This window comes from Phalacrocorax carbo, chromosome Z, assembly GCF_963921805.1.
Source record: "Phalacrocorax carbo chromosome Z, bPhaCar2.1, whole genome shotgun sequence".
Classification (NCBI taxonomy): Eukaryota; Metazoa; Chordata; class Aves; order Suliformes; family Phalacrocoracidae; genus Phalacrocorax; species Phalacrocorax carbo.
The window spans coordinates 68,353,170-68,371,592 of NC_087548.1; the positions used below are offsets into that span (position 1 = coordinate 68,353,170).

Sequence of the window (18,423 nt, forward strand, 5' to 3'; positions counted from 1 at the left end):
TGGAATCAAAAGGCAGGCTCATGTGACCCTCAAAAATGGAATCAGTATTCTAAATTAAGCCCCTGAATCCCTTGAAATAGTTTATTTTCTCTCCAGTATTTCTTCATGTAAGCTTTCTGTTTCATCTAATGTAGAAAAAGCCTTGTCAAAATCCTCTTTGTACCTTGGTGATTTATTATGCAAATTAAAAACATAACACTAAGGCAGGATCTTGGTTTCTATTTTTATATACGACTTTCATTATTACATACTTATACACCATAGTCAGCTTTGAGCCTATCTTATTTTTGTACTGAAAATGTGTTACAGTATCATAAGTTGTAAAAAGAAGTTGAAAAATCAACAACTGCAGTTACTGGCACCAAGAAGATCAACAAGCACTCAAGAATGTAGAATAAATACCTGTCCTTGCAGACTGACTTTAGCTATAGCCTTTCACGCAACTTCAACAGTGTCTTTACTTTTCTTCTTCTGCCCATAAGCAAACCTAACTGTTGAAAAAAACCTTTATGTTCTTGGTTTTGCTTCCCTCCCACAGCCACTTTAAAATTCTCCACTATCTGCTTTAAAACACCTGTATCACACCAGACTAGCTTTGTCATATTTTCTATTTGCCACATTCTCTAACAAAACAGATTAATTATTTGCACTGAAAGAACTTGTGAGCTCCTGGGACACAAAGTATGTCGCAAAACTGGCAACAGAAGTCACTGAAAGCTTTACAGTGCAGCCATGGGTATACATTCAGTTTCACAGATTGGCATAAGCATATCATCTTTCTGTGATCATCTAAGTCTGTGATTAGCTACCAGCCACCTTCAAAGCTTTCAATATGTAATTCAAAACACAGGCATAGAGATATCTCTGGTTTCATTGCCAGTACTGGTATAAACCCTGGTTATCAATTAACCTAATGATAGCTACCTGTTTTACATCATTGTGATAGGTCCCATGGACTTTACAGTATGCCTTATAAACACTAGCAATAAACAATTGAAGTTTAGGTGGATTATCTAAGCAAATACTTTGCAAATATTTTCTCAAGGGCCAGATGAGATGACTACCAGAGAAATTACAGGGTGTTGAAATAGAAGCTATGGGTCTGGAATAGAAGCCTTAAGAGGAAGAAAGTGAGCAGGCCTTGCTGTCCTTCAATGTTACTATTTCCCTGTGCCCAAGATACAGTGAAAAACTGCAACATCAACGATCAGTCCATAAAAACGTGGCATGCTTGTTCGTTCTTTCTTTCAAATAAAATTTTCCCCCAGTTGCCTGTTGGATGTCCTCATTCATCCCAATCCATTAGTTTTTCTGACAGGACTTGCATTACTGTCTTCACCTAGCAGAACAGCAGGACCTGGTAACGAGCGCAGCAGACGCTGTTTGCAATATCACCTCTAGTACCAGCTGTTTCTGTACTTCCTTGCAGGTGTTTGTCTTCCACATGGCTGACAGCTGAATTCTGCTCAAAAAGGATTACTAAGGCTGCAATGAGTACAAAGCCAAGTTCCCTCTTGGATTCTCTTCTTTGTCCTGCTGTGCCTCATGTGGCTGGCAGAGCTTTGCCATTGGGGAACAGAGGTTGCTGGAAATGAATTCTTCTTAGGCAGACAGACTTTTGTTCAGTTTTGACTCCAGGCTCCCAGCCCAAGGTCTTGAGCAATCCGTGCTGAGAAGGCTCTGTGCACATGTGTTAAGGCTCTTTTTCAGAGGCTTCTAGTCTGAGCATATTCTCTGAGATCTCCATCAAACTAGGCTTTGGATTTAGATGCTGATAATATCATTCTTAGGTTTCTATGTCTGTATTTCTTTATGCAGAGTGGTTACGGAACAAATCAGAGAAGCACACTGTATTCTTGTACCTCTTCTATTAATTAATGAATCCCTTGCTTTTTCTATATAAATGGGTGAAAGAAATGCTGTGCACATAAATTTTTCTTTCTGAAAAGGAACATATGTTTCAACAGCATATTTTCTGTCACAACAGTGATTTCTTCATGTGAAATCCAAGGCTGCTCTGTGCTCTAAAATAGTCAGCATGTTACTCATCTTTTTGTGGACATGCAAGAGGCCAAATAATTTTGTGGGTTTTCCTGCTCCTTTTCCACTTCTCCTCTTGTTACCAGTTCCAGAAGATGGTGACTGTAATGTCTTTACACAAGCCTACAAACTGAGGCACTTTTATAGAACCAAGATTTTTTGGACACACTCACGTCAGCATAATGTTCATGAAGCATTTTATGTAACTTTTCAAAGAGCACCCCTCTCTCATTTTCTTAGTGACAATGGTACACAACCCCTCCTGTCTATCAGTTAGAAGTTGTCATCACCTGTCACCCAAGTTCTGAGCATTTCTGGCCATTTTTCACCTGCCAGCTATTTTTGCTGAATGCTTTAGTGAATCATATAAAAATTGTATAAGCGTGACTTTCACTGCAATATGCACTCAAACAGACGCTTCAAGAGAAGAATGAGGCCTATAAAGAGTTCCTGTGTTTCTTCACTGTAAGTCCCAAAATGCACATTCATGTGTCTGTATTGTGTTCTGCAGAATGGCAAGGCAATTTTACAACAGCTACAAGCTCCTGGGTAGCAGCTTTGTTCGTATTTTCAATCCCACCTAGAGATGCTTGCTTTTCCCTTTCATCTTGTTTTCCCCATTCTTACTCCACCTCAAGCAAGATATTTGATTCTCTCTTCTCTGTTATCTACACATGATACTGTTAGATGGGATTTTTTCCTGGATTTATTCAACTGATGAGCTCTGCCCAGGCTTCATCTGTTGCAAATTGCCACATCCAGGCCTGGACTCCAATTTTTAAACATTTTGATAATATATTCTTTTTCCAGATGTTCCTGTTTTCTGAAAAAATACCTGAATATATCAATATGTCAAATATCCTGAAAGCAACAAAGCATACAGAACAAATGAGAAACGCCACAGAACAAAACACCAGCTGATTCACACTGTACCTGATTTTTTTGCCTTCCAAGACATTAACAACCCTGTCACTGTGTTGGTTATGTCTAAAATAAAAAGTGGAAGCTCCCATTGGCTTAGAATACTGGTGATACTCAAGATACTAGTGCTTATCTGGTATCTTTTAAATATTCCATATATTGTGTTCTACACTTAGGTAACCAGAAAGTTACCAGATGGGTATCCTTATTCACTTATATAAAATTCTGTATTGCTTCCCTCAGGAATTATTGCATAGTATATTTATTAGAGATCCAGTCACACTAAAGGCTTTATTTGTTCAGCTGACAGCTGCTTATAAGGAATAATTACAGCATGACGGAAGGTAACAGATCAACATATCCATTTTCAGTGCAGAACTACAGCCTGAGCATGAATAGCCCAGGATTACTATGAATGGGGAAGAACCATTTAGGTATATAACAGAAAACATATAGAATTATTTTTGCATAAAGGTGTTCTTGGTCTTTTAAAACCTGTCCATTATGTATGAAGCTGCTATATTGCTTCAAATGCTTTGATTGGAAAAATTTCTGTAGAGGGAATGACAAGTTTTATTAGACTGACTACATACAGTTGTAAAGAGTGGACCATTTTTATTAAATGTTTTATAGCGTATTGTAAGTACCTTAAATCTGAGTGGATAAAAGTACACATATGAAAGAATAAGTCTTTCTTTCATTAGGTAAGTGTAACATCTTTATCAAAATTCAGCCATGACTGGGAGAAAAAACAAAACAGATCAAACCAAATGGTGAGCCACTGGGAGCAATGCTGTAGAAAGGATGCCTGGATTCTTCAGACTCTTCACTTAAAATCTAGCCAGGGCATCATTTGGGTTCCTATCTGCTTCAGTGCAGTCAAACTTTCATTGTCTGTCTCTTTCTGAGGTTTTTCAGCCCTTCCCCGCATCTCTCCCCTTCACACAGTGCACCGAAGCCCAGGTTCAGCCAGAGGACAGACAGGAACTGGCCTTTCGCACATCCTGAGCTCTCCAAGTCCTAAAGTAATTGAATTATTGGGGATGGTCCCTACTGCCTCACCCCAGCACGATGTGCTGTGTAACGGGGCTGGTGCAGGCACCTGTCCCCGGGGAGGACTGGAAGCTGTGAATGTTAATCAGAGATGAACTCCTGCCTATTGCCGAGAGCATGCCACATTTGCCACCGATGCCAGGGCACACTGACGTTTCCCATGGCGTAACATTTCTTCATTTCCCATGGAGCAGCTTTTGCTCAGGATGTGGGTGCTGGTGAGCCTCGCTGCTGGAGATCTCTGTATGTTATATATGGGGAGTCCTGGTACCTACAGTGATGCGTGGCTTTTGCTGCTGAACTGGAAGCCTGACCAATGTGTAAGCGTTGGGTGTTGTAACCCTTTCCATAGAGCTATGCTTACATTATGTAGGGCCGAGATTGTCGCTATTTTTCTTTTTTTTTTTTAGCTTTCCTATATCCATTTATCACTGAATTTAAAGAACCAATTTAGAAGTGAAAAAAAGGCACGGAATATACCTTCAACAGAAATTGAGAGGAGTGAAGGAAAGTGGTTGTGACCAAGAGCTCCCTCTTGTGTATTACAGAAAGAGCAGAATGTGGGTGCTTACACAGGTCTCGGCTTTGGGACTGTGCAGCGCTGGCAGCACCCACGGAGCAGTGGCACCCCACAGTGGGGTCCTGGGTGTCCCGGGGGCGGGAGCAGCACCCAACAGCGCCGTCCCAAGCTCGCGGCTCAGCTCTGCTCGGGTTGTGCCCTGAGCCTTGTCGTGGCCACATGGAAGTATGTTTCTGTAATGTAAAAACTTATTAAACTTCTCGCAACATTTGTAATCATGTTTCTTTCACTGATTTGTCTAAAACAAACAAACAAACAAAAAAAAAACAAACAAAAAAAACCAACACCCAACCAACAACAAAATCCATGGAACTGACATTTTGAAACAAATTCTTATCCTTTTGAATGTCCTACTTATATTTTAAAATGTTGAAAATCAAAGTAATCGAAGTACTATGTTTTCATGAAGACAGGTTCACAAATCCTTTTCAATAAGACTTGAGACTCTGAGAGTGCATGTGGGGTATTTCAGAAGGTAACGAGGGTCACAACTTTCTCAACAACCTCCGTTCTTCAGATTCCTTGATGGCCAACCCCTTGCACTGCAATAGCTCTCAACCATGAAGCAGTACATGTGGAAATATGGTAAATGCTTAATTTTGGGTGCAGCTAGATTTGGTTTTCATCCAAAAAATTTATTTAAATATATTATTTTCTTGGGGTGTCCTGTCTGGGTGTGTTTTGGCTTTGATGTAATCCAACTACAATGACATAGACAGTAGTGCACTGACTTTTTAGACACAAACAAGCTAATTTCTTGTTCACTGCAGCTTTGAAAACATGAGAACAGAGGTTAGAAAATGCACTGAACTGAACTGAAAAAAAAGGATAAATTCAAAGCAGTTTTAAGGTCTGGTGATTTTTTCCTCCACAGCATGACTTTGCACAAATCACACTGGAACTGTGGGCTGAAACTGTGTTAGCATATTTGACTGCCCTTCAAGTGTTTTGCAGGTGCCCAAGTTGTTCAGGGCTGGTTCTTCAAGTATGAAGGTCAGTGAAAAAGTGAAGATTAATTTGTGTTATAACTTGACCAGCTTATTTTAGTCATTTTAATCTATCAAAAATTGAGCACTGTTCCAGCAAGTAAGCAGGAATTAATATCTGGATATCACTATTTATAGTGATAATATAATGTCTACTTTTTATGTAAAATATGTCAAAGCACGCCAAAGCCAGAGATTTTTAAAGCTGAGGTACTTAAAATGGTGAAGCTTTATCACATTAGGTGAGTCTGAGCAGCAAGATAAAGCATACTGTGGAATGTACTTTCAGTGAGAATTGAATTACAACACTGGAGTGGATTTTTTTAACTGTTACACGCACCTAGATTTCTGAAAAGGTATGGTGGCCACACAGACTAAGGAATTTTATGAAAACACCTTTCAAAACCCCTCGTGAGGAGGATTGCTTATTGAAGGACTGTAAGGGTGAAGAACAGCTTTTTCTGTTTTACTACTTGAATAAGAGGAAATGTTAAATCAGTCATAAGATCTCATTTTATCTGCTTGAAATGACATCCATATGTACTGCCTCTAACATGGGCAACAGGTCTCTAGCTACCTCAGGGAAAAGATTTGAAACTCCTCTCAGCTACTCAGCAGAGAAGAAATACAGACACCTGAGCTTCCTCTGCTTTTCAGGTTTCTTCAGTCTTTTTGCAGCTGCTTCCATGTGTGTTTCTGAAGAAATGAACTGCTTGTACCACTATGGTTCATTAGCTTTCTCCAGGAGAGCATGTTTTAATTAATGCCCATGCAAGAAACACTTGCCACTTGACAATTTTAATTTCCCACAGACAGAGAATGACACCGTACAGTTACAAACCTAAAGTCAAACTAATCTAACAGTAAAATGAGTCCTTGTTTTTTTCTGTCTTTGACTGAGAACTATGTTCTAATTTTACACATAAGGTAAAAAAGCACATTAATAAAATTATCTAGCTGTGCACCTGTGTTTTGGGAAGGTCATAATTCAGAATTCTACTTGTAAATATTCTGTCATGATAGAGAAAAAATTATAAAGATTTTTCTCAAGCAAAAACTATGCTGAAGAGCATCTGAAACTGAGACACACCCTAATTAAATAGGTTGTCTAGTAGGAAAGAAAAAACTCTTCATATAACTCCCTCCAAAATATATTTATTGAACTTACTTTGGGATTAAGATTCAAATATTGTTTGCACAGTAAGATAATAAAGGCAACATGTGAAATTTTATTATTTCACAAACAGAATGCTTGAACATGGAGATAGAATGACGGAAACAGGGAAGAACCTGGTAACAGTAACAGCAGCACTGGCAACCTGGAAAACCAGCAACCTGATTATTTTTTTGATTTGTTGTAAAGATTACTGATTATTAACTGGCTAACTCACGGGAAATTATAAGGAAATCAACAAGTACAAAGGCATATGTAATGTTCTTCTGAAAGAGGAAAGCTCAGATACTTACTGTTACAAATTAATGCATGGTTCCATATATCATTTAGGGAACTGGATGGCAGGGTTACTGGGCTGTTTAGGAAACAGACAAACCAAGTCAGTTTCAAGCTTCAGAAGTACTGATGGTCTAAGCAGTTCAGGTTTCTAGTAGTTCTTAATTACTATCAATCATTAGTGCTACCTATACAGAACAATTAGTCCTTAACGAACCTACACCAGCTGAGCTGTGAGCACACAACAGAGCAGAGCCGATGCCCAGTGCCGTCAGCTGTGCTCCTTGATGGCCCTTAGCTGCCAGGGCCAAGGTGATCAAGCTTGAGAGCTCCTTCCAGTTTGCCATCTTCTTCACTCAGTTGTTTTACACTCTCTGTCCCTGACCCAAAAGAAAAGGAAATGCTCTCATCTGCTCTTGATGACTTATTTTGGGTATCGGGACATGTTCTGGGTTTTGCTTAATTCTGCAGGTACCGCTAGAGACCTTTCTTGCCTGCTCTGCACGACTATCTTGGTTTTACCAGGCATCTTTCCCCTTCTGCTTTGTTTGGCTATTTGGTTACAGGTTTCCAACTGTCGTTGCTTAGATAAGCTTGATTTTGCCTGTTTAGCGAGGCTTCAAGAAAATAGCTGGAAAGAACAAACCAGGAAACCGTAAGCTGTACAGGATCGCTTCAGCTGCTGCAAAAAAATCAGAGAATGAGTGTTCCTGAAGTGTATTTCTTGCCATGCGAAGGAGAAGAGACTGGGAACACTCTACACAGGCACACAGGTCCTACAAGCCTGTAGACACCGATTTAAATAAAATGGCTGTATCTGCCTCCTATAGCACAGGTGCAGACTCCGGTTTGGCGCTGTCTCAGCTGTCAGCCAATGCTTAAACACAATCTGAAGTAAAATCAGTGTGTTTAAATGAAAACAGCAGAGCTCTGAGAGTTAACTGTAGGTGGATAATGTCACCCTCAGAGATGGGGTGGATACTTGGTAAGACATCTGCCATCTCTCTTTAATCCACACCTACAAATTCGTCAGAGCCTTCAACAGAATTTTGGGTATCTCTGTCCTGTGAAATCAGCAGTCCTTCATCAGACGGTTCTCATACAGTGCTAAGAACAAAACTCACATGCCCCACAAGCAAACTTGGGAGTCACCTTGCTGAGGCCAGAGGATGACGAAGCAGCATCCCTTAGCATGAGGTGCTTCAGGCAGGTTAGCTCCCTTTTTCAGGGGAGCAAACGGGAGGTCAGACCTACCCCAGAACGGGCTAGGCTCATTCCACCCGCGGTTCGTTCTCCCGCCTGGGAGGTTGGACCCGAGTTTTCTTTTTCCTACTCTGCCTGAATTACCACATAACTTAAGATAAGGGTGGAGGTTATCTTTAATTTCTTCTTTTGAACCTGCTTTACTTTGTAAAAACAACCGAGTATCTGCAGGCGCAGAACCCGGAGCCGCCGCCGTGAGCACCCCGCCGCTGTCCCTGCGGAGCGGTGCGCCCCCCCTCGCCCGCGGCAACGGGGAGCGCTCACCCGGAAGCGCTCCCGGAAGGCGGTGCCGCCCTGCGCGAGTGCTTCCGCCTGGCTTCTCCGCTCGGCCCCTCCGCCACGCCGGCGCCACCGCCTCCCGTTGGCCCTGCCGCCCTCCTCTCCCCGGGCGGCCGCGGCCCCTCCGCGCACGGCCGGCTCTGCGTCTCCCCTGCCTCGCCTCGCCTCGCTTCGCCTCCCTCCCGGCCCCGGGCGATGCCGCTGCGGGGCTCCCAGGCCGCCGGGCCCTGCGGGCGGCTGCCGCCGTGGCTCCTGCTGGCGCTGGCGGCCTGGGCCGCGCGGGCCTCTGAGATCACCTTCGAGCTGCCCGACAACGCCAAGCAGTGCTTCTACGAGGAGATCGCCCAGGGCACCAAGTGCACCCTCGAGTTCCAGGTAGCCCGGCGGGGCTCGTGGGGAAGCGCTGACCCGGGCCGGGCCTGGCTGGGCCGCGCTGGCTGGGCCGGGCCGGCGGAGCTGGGGCCCTGGGAGCCGCGGCCGGGGCCCCGTGCTGGCTGGGCAGGCTCTCGGCTGCTCTGGATCCCTGCGCGGCGCCGAGCCGTTCGTTGGGAGCAGCGCCCGGCTCAGCGCGGCCCTTGGAGCCGAGGCAGGCGGGAGCCTGGCCCGGAGCTAAGGAACAGATATAAATCTGGCCCGGAGAACCGCCGGTGCCTTCTACCCTCCTCAGGAGCGTGGAGAACACCGCAAGTGTCCCCGCTCAGGCAGATGCCGCGAAAACAATTTCCTTGCGGTTTGTGAAGCATTTGTGTGATGAGCGTGGTACAGCTTAAGGAGCTAATGCTGCGTATTTCAGAGTATGGTTCAAGCGGGTGTCACGTAGCAAACGTTAAGAAAGCGGTGCAACAGGCGTGCAGTACCAGCAAAGTGTCCCGTGCGTAAAGCAGGGCAGGATTCCTACAAAAAATAAAACGTGCAAGCAGCTGACATCTCGGATAACCACATCTGTGGTTAGTGTGCACGTAGTGAGGCTGCACAGTTTTTCATGCTTTTCCCAGTTTCTCTACACTTTGAACATCAGCCGGTGTGATGGTGTGCTGTGCAGCTTCAGGGTGTATAGAGCAAACAGCCCTGACAGTTTTGGTGCCTTTGAGTATATCAGCAGAGTTTGAACCTTGCAGTCTGTCACTTCAGCTGATGAAGTACAGCAGCAGCATAAGAGAGAAATCATCCTTGGTGATGGAAATCACAGCTACTTTTGGGGGCTTTTGATGGGGCTAGGTACTTTTATGGTCTGACCTTCTGGGTTGAACTTCCATGTTGTTTTTTTTCTCCCCCGGCTGCTGGTCCACCTTTTGTGATTTGGGAGCATTGCTGCCAAATTTCGGTCCTTGTTACTCTGTCGTACGTATTCTAGTTCTTTCTGTATCTTTTCCCCTACCCAAACGTCTCTTCTTCCTGCTTGTTACTTTATTAAAGTCTTCTGTGCAGTATTTCCTCCTCCTGTTTTGAAGTGTATATCGTTGGAGGTTGCTGGAGAGATAAGCCTTCTGTTGTCCCTTTTGTTGGTGACCAGAACAGGAGTAGCATTGTTAAAAGTAAAGTCTGGACTTGACCAACTGCTGGTAGACTGAAGTGCTGTGTGTATGTCCTTTGGCTGCATGTTTCAAGAGGGAAGGAATCTTAGGTGAAATTTAAAGCTCTGGCAAATCTTTACCATGTATATGTAAACTGGCCCTGTCACAGTGTTGGTATAACTAAATGTGAATGACTTCCATGTAACTGCTAAAAAGCAAACCCCTGTCAAATTTGAGATCATACTTCAAAAATGAGCCATCGTTTCATCATAGAAAAATCTTATTTTTGTTTTTCTGTCCACGCAGGTAAGCATTTCTGTAGGAAAATCCCGAGTAGATGCAGACATCCAGGCAGAGACATCCAGAGATCCAGGCATCCAGATTTTTTTTTGCTTTTTGTATCCTGTCAACACATTTTTGGGGAAACTGTGGAGCTACTGCTTGCCAACTGAATATTTTTTAAACTTCCTGCTTACGGAGCAGCTACTGCCCAGATCTCGTGTTATTTCAGTTGTACCATTAACATTATCGTTTTAATAACTTGATACCTAAATAAAGTGATGTGAGTTTAAATAATACTCTGTGAACTGAAGGGCAGATACTCGGATCCTAAAATATTTAAGTGATTTCTGCACACATATGAGGGGCATGTCTTTAGATATAAGTCTCTTCCTCCTTCACCAGGCTTTTTCTTAAAAGCAAAAAGTTTGGAGCAAGGATTAAGTGTAAAACTACTAGCTTTAGAGTCATCAGAGCACCCAAGTTATGAATACTTAAGCTACCAATTAGTCTTTCTGTAGAGGTGGGATAGCTAGTCTACAGAGCGATATGCTATAGGCCAACAATAATCAAAGCCTGAAAAAAACCTTGAGACAATCGTGAAGTTTCAAGTCACTTGCAGACATTATCCAGATGTGCTGGTTTTGGGAAGAAATGCTGTGTCTAGCTGCAGGAGGGAGGCAGCAGACCCCCAGAACACTGCTGTGTACACAAGCACACGTGAAGACCTGCCAGGTTGATGTACCTGTTCTACTGGTCGAATGCCATTCCTGCAGCCTAAAGCAGCTTGAGCTAATAGGGTAGTTATGCTCTGTTGGCCATACGGAAAGGAGCCATCTTATTCCCTTTTAGCAATCTCCTCTGGCTGAATCAACTCCATGGAAAACTTGTGAATGCAGCAAATGGTTGATTTATTACAGTAACCTCTTTGCTGCCCTATCATAACAAAGGAACTAAAATTCCTCTCGTGAAGGGTTTGAAAATATAGTTGACATTACATGTGCTGAACCTGTTTTGAATGTCTTCTGTAGGAAAATAATTTTGCAGACTTGCTCTGAAAGATTTTCAATTAATCCTTTATTTTAAAACATTTGTTAAAGCAAAAAAATTCTGCAGTGCCACTTGACAAATCATACTTCTTAGAAGTTTATAAACATCTGTTTTGTTAAAAGGACATTTCTTGGTTTTCATTTTCAGGTGATCACCGGAGGTCATTATGATGTTGACTGTCGGTTGGAAGATCCCGATGGCACTGTATTGTACAAAGAGATGAAGAAACAATACGATAGCTTCACATTTACTGCATCCAGAAATGGAACATACAAATTCTGCTTCAGCAACGAATTCTCTACTTTCACACACAAAACTGTGTACTTTGATTTCCAGGTTGGAGAAGATCCACCACTGTTTCCTAGTGAGAACAGAGTAACTGCACTTACCCAGGTAAAATGCGACTGTGTTTGACAGCAGCTGCTAGGTGGAGGCAATATATTTTCAAGTTGAACTGCATTAGATATCTATATCGCTTTTGAAAATGAATGTATTGGAGCTGGAGCGTTTAAAATAATCTGGATTACTACAAATAAGGTTTCTTTCTGAAGATAGGGTTTATAGAACACAGATCAGAGCTGGGAAGGAATCACGAAGAGCTAAAGAGAGAATTAGGGTAGTCATTTAAACCATAAACGCTAGGCCACTGTCTTCTTTCTTATGTTTTTTGTTGTTGTTGTTAAAAGGAACTTCCTTTTAATGCCATGGTTCTGCTCCTCTAGAAGTGTGGATTTCACAACATATAAATATCAATGGATCAAAATTTCCAAACTTTGGAGAAACTTTGGGAATTGTTTTTATATTTAAAACAGTAGAGTCTTTTCTGGGGGAGAGCTTAAGCTGACCTCTCATGTGACTGCCATCTTTAAAATGGAGAAGAAAGTAATGTTCTTACCTTATAACCATCAGCAAACCTCGCTTTAAACAACTATTAAAGAATGCTGGATATGGTTGCTGTTTTGCTAGTCTGGACTCAACAGTGTGAACACTGCTTCCCAAATGCCAGTCTCACTTGAATTTACCTCACCTAAGTGTGCAGTAGGTGAGATCTGTAATGAGTAGATGACTTGCTGTTAATTCAGCTACACCTCTTACCTCTTTGTTCTTGTCACTCTTCTGCTCTGCCTTGTTCTGTATTCTCATTCTTGATCCTGTATCATTCCATCTCTTTTCCTTACTTTAGTCTTCATTTTTTTCAGTCTGTGTGTTCTGTCTGGTTTTTCTTCTGTTATCTTGGCATCAGCAGAGAGATTTTGAGAATGTAGAACATGTGGTTCCTGGATCTAGCATCTCTGCAGCCCCTTGCAGCCTGTGGGAGAAGATACATTAAAAAATAGTTTTATCACAGGGTTGTAGCATACATAATGCAACTAAGGTATCTGGGAAATGGAAAGCTAATTTTCAGAGTACAACACATCTTTGATAAGAAGGTTCTTGTTGCAGTTTTCTTGAGGTTTGTAGCATGACAAAATTTGGGCAGCCTTTCAGAGGGACAGTAAAAGGTAAATCCCTAAAGCCAGAGTGAGTTTGTGTTTAAATCCCATGTGCAGACTAGGAGAGCTCTATAACTTATGAGTGAGACCAATGACAGAACTTAGTTTGGAAAACCTCTTCCTGAATTTTGTTGAGAAGAATATCTTAGACTTGTTCAGACACCTCTCTTGAAAGTCATCGACTTGAAAAGACAGTTAGACACTGATATAAGTAACTGAGAGTGGTCCTATCAGGGTGTTAAACATTTCCTTCTGTAACAGGCCGTGCTGTTTGATCTTCAGGAAATACTGATTTTAAGCCATAAAACAGAAAAACAAACTGCAACTAGAAGTTAAGTGTTTTAGTGATCAAAATACAGTGAGAGGTACTGAAGATAAACTGAAAGTGGAAAGTATTTATGTGAAAAATTATCTAGAGCTTGGAAAACTGGTATTTTTAATTTTTTTTAATGAAAAATGACACAAAGTTGGGCAATTCATGAAGTATTTGTTATATGATTATGTTATGGAGCATTCAGGAATACTGAAAGGTAACAGAATTGTCCTTTCTCTAACCGTTTTTTATGTACATGACTAAGAGGAGGGTCACTTGCCTAAAGAACCTGTTGAGTTCAGTAATGTAGATTTTTAGGATGCTTTACAACAAGTGAGAACTATGCAATGAAGAATGCCATACTTGTGAAACACAGATGCATTTAATATATACTCTGGGGATCTTAATGTTATATTATAAGCAACTGTTTGTTTTCCTGGTATGTGTGGAATTAACAAATGGGAGATGACTGACATTTCATAAGTGTTTCAAATGTTCATTTTGATCCCAAATACACGTGGACTTAAGATTTGTTTAGTCATTCTCAGCGCCTGTTGCCCTTTATTAGATCTGCAGTTTTACATGCTTCTGGTTTTAATAGCCTATTGCATTCCTGTGTATAGAGTTGGATCAATATAAATTAAATTTTACTAGATTTACAGTATTTCAGTCTGACAATGGACTGAGTTAATCCTTAACTTACGAAGTTACATGAATCCTAATTTTAAATATCAAAACTTTGAAGAAAAAGCACTGGAACAGATCTTAATTCAGTGGTGTGTATTTGTTTGCTTCTCTAGATGGAGTCTGCGTGTGTTTCAATTCATGAAGCTTTGAAGTCTGTCATCGATTATCAGACTCACTTCCGCTTGAGGGAAGCGCAGGGCCGCAGCAGAGCAGAGGATTTAAACACGAGGGTGGCCTACTGGTCAATAGGGGAAGCAATCATTCTTCTTGTCGTTAGTATTGGGCAGGTATTTCTCCTCAAAAGCTTCTTCTCAGATAAAAGAACCACAACAACCCGTGTTGGATCATAACTGGTAGTGGTAGTGCTTCAGGTCATTGTGTGCTACTCATCTGTAAAAATTACTGTTCTCCAGTTAATTGCAGGAGCAAAGGATCTGATATATGCAACATTCAGATGTGTCTACCCCTCATCCCTTAAAAATCACAAAGCATACCCAAAATGTTATGAAAGGGACACATGATTTTAAATATTTTAAAAATACTTTGGAATAAGTTTTTTCCTGATTCCTGTATTAAATATATGGCAGCGACAGGCCTCTCTTCATTTCTACTGATTTTAATCCAAACTGAGTTTGATTGTTACCAATAAGATTAGCCATCTGCAGTATACACTTCAAAGTAACCCAACAGCCTAGTGTCTGACATGAGAGCCAATACTTATGAAAATTTTATTTTATTTTAATTTTCAGGTTGAATATATTGGATTATAAAAAGGCAAATGTGGTTAACCATAGTGCACTGCTTTGATTTGCTGTTAAAAAAATAATCCAGTGATACCCCTTGCTTATTTGTAAAATCGTTGCAAGTGTGACAATACATAGTGCAAATTCTCCATCAGCCTGATAAGTCTCCACCTTCAAAACTTGCTAAGTTTTGTACTTGAGTATGTTTCCTTAAACATACATTCTTCTATATTAAAATAAATGCATTTCCTCTTTTACAATGTTTTTTTCACTGAAAAAATTATAATCTGAGACTACTCAGGAAATCCAGTTTCTGTATTCAATAACCCAAATCTCCAAGTTTATTTTAAAAACATGCAGTAAAATAGGGAATCTTGTAACTTTGTCATTGAAACTGTAGGGTTTCTGTGCTCTTACTCGCTGCTGCTGCTTTTTGTATTTAAGACCAGAAGTAGCTTGGTTTGTTAAGCAGCACAGCACCAGCACTGGACGAGGTTATGTTTTATTTTAGGCACATTTAAAGGATCTTTACTAAATTGTTTTCTTATTAAGAGGCCAATTTGATATTGATACTGCATTGCACGAGTGCTGTAAATTTTACTTCCCTGTGTGTAGTGCACTGATACTTGATGGCCTTGTGCATCTAATTGCCACTGTTTTTTGCTAGTGGTCAGGAAATGTTTTAAATATTTCAGGTTATCTTTTTGGTAGAGTTATAGTTACATTCTTTCCACTGCTCATGTCTTTAGTAGCTTATGTACTGTAAAGTCTTGTTTTATTTGGATGTGGAAGGTAGTCGATGCATGTCCCTATAAGTAGCTTGAATTGAGCTGGTCATAATAAGGCTAAACTCCTTCAAATGGCTCTGGAGGAATAAGTAGACTGAAAAACTCTTAAGTGCACACAAACTAAACTAAGTTGAAAAAATTTGTCACATATATTACTGGCTAATTCAAAACATGCTTCTTAAACAAGTTTTCAGGAAGCAGAGAAAGAATGCTAATCCCTTATTAATGGCCCCTATTATTTCTAGCAAAAATTTGAAATTACATGTACAGGTGATGCTTGAGCAGTCTGAAGAATTGATCTAAGATGACTTTTAAATCTTGTGGTGACTGAAAAAAAAAAAACCCAACAGTGCACCTACTCTCTGTTGTGAACTGAACAGCTGCTCTTTTGGAAACTGAAGAAAAACCTTAAACAGCTCAAAAAATATTTTAAAAGTTGGGGGGGTACTAAAAAGCTTAATGTATGTAAAATGCAGGATTATATATTATGTTTTTCTATTCTGTACTGAATTTTAATTACTGCAGTCCCATTGTGGGATGCAAGCTTCCCAGATGCTAGACTCACGAAGACCAGACAACAAAAAAAATAGCGCTTTCTTCTTATGATACAAATCTGTGCCTGCACACAGTATTCTTGATTGTACCTATATGCTTTATTCTTGTGTTTCAGCAACTGATATTCAGTACTTTTTGTGCTGCATTGCACACAATAATGAGGCAAGTGGTACACTTCGGGTGCAAGTGTTGGATGAAAACATGATTTAGTTTTGATAGTGTCCACTGTTACCTTCTGGAGTTTTAATATCACTTGTGTAGCTTTAATCACAACAAAAGCATTTGTTTTAAAGATTGAAACACATTGGGGTTTTTTCCACTGAGTTATTCTGTGTGCTGTCAAAATTGGTAAACAATGGGATAAAACAGATAACGGTTGGCCATCACATGTCTCTTTATGCTTTCATAATGTTTGAGTGTGTGGAGCGGGACTGTTCAGCTCAATATTACTCCCACTGCAGAGGTTTAGCAGACCTAACTTTTGCATCGAAGTTAGGTGTCTGAACCAATCCTCTGGTGTTCTGCTGCGTAGTATGCAGCAACAGCTTAAAAATGCCTTTATTTTTGTGTTATTAAAAACATGGCACAAATACACATGTTTAAACACAGCTGTATATAGTTTTTAAAATAAGTGACTGAATAGGATATAATAAAACACATGCTACCATGCAGTGGATGAAGAAATGCATTGTGAATTTTGGTTAAAGCTGCATCTTTTTAATATATGAAAAGAGTAGTTTGGCTAACGGTGTGATACACAAGTAAACGCCCTGCGTTAAAGGGGATATAACTGTGTTTTTAATTGCTAAAGGCCCTGGGTTTCAGCTTTTCCTTGGATGTTTTATGTTTACAGAACTCTTCATGTCCTGAAATGTCAGTTCTTGTTTTAGTTTGGGAGGGGGGGATAAAAGTTTAGTTTGAAAAAGACAAAAAGCAGACCCTGTGAATATTGTATGGGAAAATAAAAATTAATATATGAATGTGGTCTGATTGTTTTGTTTGCACGTGCAGGTGGGGAGCATTAGCCTCAAAAAAGCTTTGAATAATGATTTGACTAGTCAACTTGTGTTTTAACACATTACAGTGAATCTGCTACCTGGCACTTGATCATTACTTCTATTGCTGTACATCAAGAAGTGTACCAGTTCACTGCTGGTCATAATTAACTGTGCTTTCAGGGCACTGGAAAAACAAATTTCAGCAAGATAGTGGGGTTACTGGCTCTTTGCTCAGTACATTAGCAGTGTAGGCAGTAATATTAACAAATCTGTTCCTGTTGGAGTGGAATTCAAAGTGTCTGGCTACAGATGCCAGGAATGATTTGGGACCTGCAGCATCTTTTCTCATTAATTCTGTTAATATGGGATAAGCTAGACAGGTGCATCCAATTAGTGTTTTCTAATGATGGGGTATAAACTTCAAGTATTAATTAGTAACTAAATGTGTGATTGGGATATTAATCTTGAAGTGATCTTCCAACATCACTTGATTTCTTGTTAAAAACAGATTAAACTCCTTTTTCTGTATAGCTCAGTGGAGGAGCAGTCCTCTGGGGTGAGATGAAACCAGGAGTTTAACACAGGCCCTAACTGAGATAGATGTAAAGTCTTTCTCTCCCATTCCTCCCCATGACTTCTACGGTTGTCAAATCAAGTTCCAGAAAAGCAAGGTTATGGTGTGTGCATAGTGAGGATGCTGCTGATCTTGATGGAGAGATGTGAGGGGAAGTGACAACTCATATTGGGAAATACTCTGGTTGCCCAACAGTAGCAGCTCTCAAAAGGTTCATTATTTGTATTAAAAAGTCCTTGTTACAAACCTCAGGGCGAGATCTTTTGTAACCATAAGGTGGTTTTTACATTATGATACTTTTAAGCCAGTTGATATGACTCACTCACGCCTTCCCCCCAACCTGCTGATAAGAACACGAACACACGTGCAGGTGCTCTGGTCAGCATCACTGATGTGCAACATGGTGATTTAAAGCAGATTGACTGCCTTGTGCATCCATGTTTTAAGTTTCTTGGCATGACAGGCTGTTTTGCTGGTGTTCAAAGGAGTGACATGGGTTATGCTGTATCCTTGTTTCCATCATGTTTTCAAGATGCAGAGTCCTCTGCTGATGAGTCAGTCATCTGTGCTGTGATTTTACCAGAGTGCAGAAACTAGTCTTGATAGGAACATCCACTGCTGCTAACTGTGTTTTTGGTTGTCGATAGAGGCCATTGAACAGGACTTCCTGAATATTTTCATAGCTTCTATCTCTCACTGCAAGACACTGTCCAGCTCGGAGTGCAGGGAATGAGATGTGGCACAGCAGGATGCCATCCCTTCAAAAGCCTGCGTTGTTCAGGAGCACATTTCATAGCAGAATGTGTTTTGGTGTGCTCTCACAGGAAGGTCATCACAGCCTCCTGCCAGCCATTTGT

General features: G+C 40.9%; 1 protein-coding gene across 1 annotated transcript; it reads left to right on the top strand.

The window, feature by feature from the left end:
- Positions 1-8,584: 8,584 nt before the first annotated feature.
- TMED7 (transmembrane p24 trafficking protein 7) lies at positions 8,585-16,974 on the top strand. The gene is made up of 3 exons (XM_064439644.1): positions 8,585-8,947; positions 11,563-11,808; positions 14,022-16,974. Exons 1-3 carry the CDS (start codon positions 8,768-8,770, stop codon positions 14,256-14,258), a joined length of 663 nt encoding a protein of 220 aa, XP_064295714.1. The 5' UTR covers positions 8,585-8,767; the 3' UTR covers positions 14,259-16,974.
- The last annotated feature ends 1,449 nt before the right edge of the window (positions 16,975-18,423 follow it).